The sequence below is a fragment of the Cucumis melo genome, chromosome 5 (assembly GCF_025177605.1).
Source record: "Cucumis melo cultivar AY chromosome 5, USDA_Cmelo_AY_1.0, whole genome shotgun sequence".
Lineage (NCBI taxonomy): Eukaryota > Viridiplantae > Streptophyta > Magnoliopsida > Cucurbitales > Cucurbitaceae > Cucumis > Cucumis melo.
Genome location: NC_066861.1, coordinates 4902630 through 4906622, shown reverse-complemented (window position 1 = coordinate 4906622; position 3993 = coordinate 4902630). Strand labels below are relative to the sequence as shown.

General features: G+C 32.6%; 1 protein-coding gene across 1 annotated transcript; it reads right to left on the bottom strand.

Moving 5' to 3' along the window:
- Positions 1-307: 307 nt before the first annotated feature.
- On the bottom strand, positions 308-1619 carry LOC103502852 (acidic endochitinase-like). Its single transcript, XM_008466967.3, has one exon. It carries the CDS (start codon positions 1465-1467, stop codon positions 469-471), a length of 999 nt encoding a protein of 332 aa, XP_008465189.2. The 5' UTR covers positions 1468-1619; the 3' UTR covers positions 308-468.
- Positions 1620-3993: the final 2374 nt, after the last annotated feature.

The window sequence follows — 3993 nt, the reverse complement described above, 5'->3', positions numbered from 1 at the left end:
CTAGACGGTTGTAAGAAAAAAATAGTACAAGAAAATTGCTAAAACATGTTCATGCTCACTCTAGATCTCCTAAAACACAGATACAAATGATTTGGACTTAGGTACATTCTCCAAATTTGAAAGTTGTAAAAGGTTGTTACTAAGATAAAAAAAATCACCCTTATCTCACAACTATCTTGCAACATAAAAAAGAGTACATTGCACCAAAAAGAGAAAAAAAAAAAAAACTTAACCATCTAAACTCAACTATAAATGAAGGTAAGAGACCAAAAACAATATATATAACAATTAAAAAAATCATAAAAACTTACCACAAAAAGAACGAGATTGAGATAATTTCGAGGGTTCTAACAATATTGAAGCATGATAAGAGGTTTGAGAGAAGTAAAATTTACTTTGATTCTAATAAAAAGACAATCTAGGAGTAAACTTGAACATGATTCAACTATATTATCAATTTGAGCATATTCAAAGCATACAAGTTCCTCTACAAGTTCTAAATCCTTGTGTATCGCCATACTTACTGCCCATGGGGAGCAACGCCATATCACTCGTCGTGTCACTCCACGCCGATCCACATACCTGTTGGCTGATGCTTGAACTATACCCTCTGTCATATTCCCTAGACCACAAAATCACTCCCCCAAATTTTGAATTGCGCTTAAGCTCCGGTAACACTAGACTTCTCACCGCATCAGGAGGAATATATCCCGAAAATGCCACTTGTGGAGCCGCAGGCAATAACGCAAACACTTCGCCTGCATTTATTTCTGTCCACTTAGTCCAACTAGCCAGCAAGTTATCAAGACTTCCATGCGAGTAATCGCAGGGGGGATTGTTGAAAAATTGAACCCAAACGTAATCAAAGACTCCTGTGTTGATAGCAGGCTGTAGATCCGCATCAGGGAAGGGACATTCTGGAGCAGCGGATAAGTAAATTTTACTCCTACTCTGTTCCTTGTATTTCATTAACGCTCTTGCAAGCTTATCTCTATGCTTCGCTGACTGATCCCATGCGGCAACGAAGTCAATGCCGTCCAGTACGGCCTCTCCTAAAGGACGGGAACTTGATTTGCCGCCGAGGAAATTGTTCCATAAGTATAAGGCGTCGTTGGTGGCATCATCATCGTTGGTGGAATTCAGAGTATAGCTACCGGCACCGCCGCCAATGGAGAGGAAAACCTTGATGCCCAAGGCTTGACATGACTTGATTTCTTTGCTCAATTTAGTACAGTCGCCGGTGGTTGGATCGCAGTGGCCCGGTAAATTAAGCGTTCCATTTCCACGTGTATGAAATGAACTGAGATAGGCTATGTTGACGATTTGGTAATTGCCGGTGGCGCAAGTATCAAAGAGGGTGGTTTCATTCTGACCCTGTCCCCAGTAAACTCCGATCTGGAGGGCATGGCAGCTGATGATGGCGGAGACGATGAACAGAGAGAAACAGAGTAAACGTAACAACGCCATTTTTTGGAAGATTAGTGATTATAATAACGATACTGTATTCATTATTTAATATCCAACACCGTTGAAATTTGGGAAATGTAATGGAGACTGGAGAATTTGAGAGGAAGATTTGTCTTCTAATAACTTGGCCGAGTAAGCAATCTAGAATAATACATATTGTTATATGATGATGACGAATGCTATTTGAATTTTATTATAAAATCTCATTTTGTAATATCTTTCTACTTTTACATTCTTTTTGGAAGAAGTTTTATTTCTACGCTAAAAAAAATTATCTTGGAAAACCACCTCGAATTACTAACTCCAACAAAAATCAATTTCAACGAAGGTGATTACGAATTATAAAAACCACCCTCGACTACAAACTTCGACAACCAACTTCAATATCACCTTCATGCAACTAGCTTCCGTAAGAATCATATTCCACACTCAACTTCAACAACCACCTCTAACTATTATAAGACCGATGATTGTTAAAGTACGTTGTATAGTTGCTAATTATATAAATGATTGTATATTATCTACATTAACTGAAATATTTACCGAAACAAATTTGTAAAATTCATTTTAATGAATTGATTTCACGTATGAATTGAGTGGTATGAATATTTGGAAAAGTATATATGTAGTTGAAAGTATGTAATAGAAAACAAATAACAAAAGAAAAAACATAAAATGAAAATTTTCTTTATTTTGCCGCAAAAATGAGTGAAGAATGAATATTTGTTCTCTCATGATCCTCCAAATTTGGAGGAATTGAGAGTAGAATTGGGGAAGAAATGTGTTCAACTTTGGTGTTGGAAGGACTCGATGAAAAATACGACAAACAAGAAGAATGACAAAATTAGAGATTTACTCTGTATAAATGATAAATTTATTTTTAAATTGACAAAATAGCAAAATATAAGAATTTTAAATAAAAATTGGGGGACAATACCTTAAATGCCCTACTTAAGTGATTCCTAAATACATTTGTTTACTAATCTCCAAATACCCTCTAATTAAATAAAGTCTTGCACCCACAATTGAATAATCTACTTTTCTCCCAAAATAGAAAAGAACCCATAAAATCACATTCTCAAAACTTTGCAAGTTATCAGATCTCATTCAATTTGTACAGACCACCGTTTCAGATCTTTCATTATTTGAAATTTGGAAACAAAGAATCTTCAAGCATTTCATTCCTTTATTTTGAAAACCCTAACTTCGTTCGCTTCAAATTGAAAAACCCAAACTTCATCTGCATCTCATCCTTTGTATCGTTCGATTTGCATTTTCTTCGCATCAGAAGAGAACCCATCGTTCGTTTTGCATCTCCTTCGTCCGGCACGTTGTTTGTTTCACATCGTCCTTCGCATCTCCTTCGTCCGACACATCTCCAATCTTCAACTTCGTCCATTTCACTTCAATCTTCAACTTCAATCTTCTTTGCAACTTCAATCGTCCGTTCCACTTCAATCTCCAATCTTCAAATTCGTCTAGCACATCTCCAATCTTCAATCGTTCGTTCGTATCTTCAATCTTCAGGCTTCACATCATAGCATCTCCTTCATCTGGCATATCGTCTGTAATAGTCTACAAAGGGAACATGTTTACTGAGTAGTCAAGTATATATTTAAATTGGCAAAATTATTTAAAATGTGTGGAAATAATTAAGTAAAGAGATATATGCTAAAATATTATTAAATTACCAAGATTTGATTTTTAGCTTTATCATAGCATATGACATATGTATCTTAAATATTATTGTCCAGTATATTTTAAAATTGACAATATTATTTAAAATGTGTGGGAATAATTAAGTGGAGATATATGCTAAAATATTATTGAATTGCAAAGATTTGATTTTCAGTTTTATCATAGCATATATGACAGATGTATATAAAATTATTGTTTCATAAATAATACAAAATAATTTTAGGGATTCAAATATTATATTTGTCATAATCTTAGGGATTCAAACAAAATTAAAACTAAAGTGTAATTTTAGGGTGGGATATATAACAAATACTATGTTTGACATGATTTGAGGGATTCAAACAAACAATTTAAAATTAAGGTGTAAAATTTTAATTTTAAATTAATTTGAAATTTTTGAATTAAAACTAGAGAAAATCGTGGGACACGTAAAATTAGGATGAGATATATATCAAACATTATCTTTGACATAATTTTTGTATGTTTTTCATTAATAATTTAAAAAATAAAAAATGCTAAAATTAAGGGATTATCCATTACCTCTGGTATAATTTTAGGAATTCAAATTAAGAATATAAAATTAATGTATTTATATATGTTTTTTCATAAATAATTTAAAAAATAAAAGTACTAAAATTAAGGAATTATCCATTATCTTTGGCATAGTTTTAGGAATTTAAGATAACAATATACAATTAAGGTGTAAAATTTGGATTTAAAAATAATGTTACAAATTTGAATTAAAACTAACGGTTAGAATAGGGTGAAATGTTAGAATATCAAATATGTATTATGTATTGTTTATGTATATCTTTTCATAAATAATTT

Excerpts from the sequence above, each read along its gene's own strand:
- LOC103502852 (XM_008466967.3), bottom strand. The coding sequence starts at position 1,467 with ATGGCGTTGTTACGTTTACTCTGTTTCTCTCTGTTCATCGTCTCCGCC.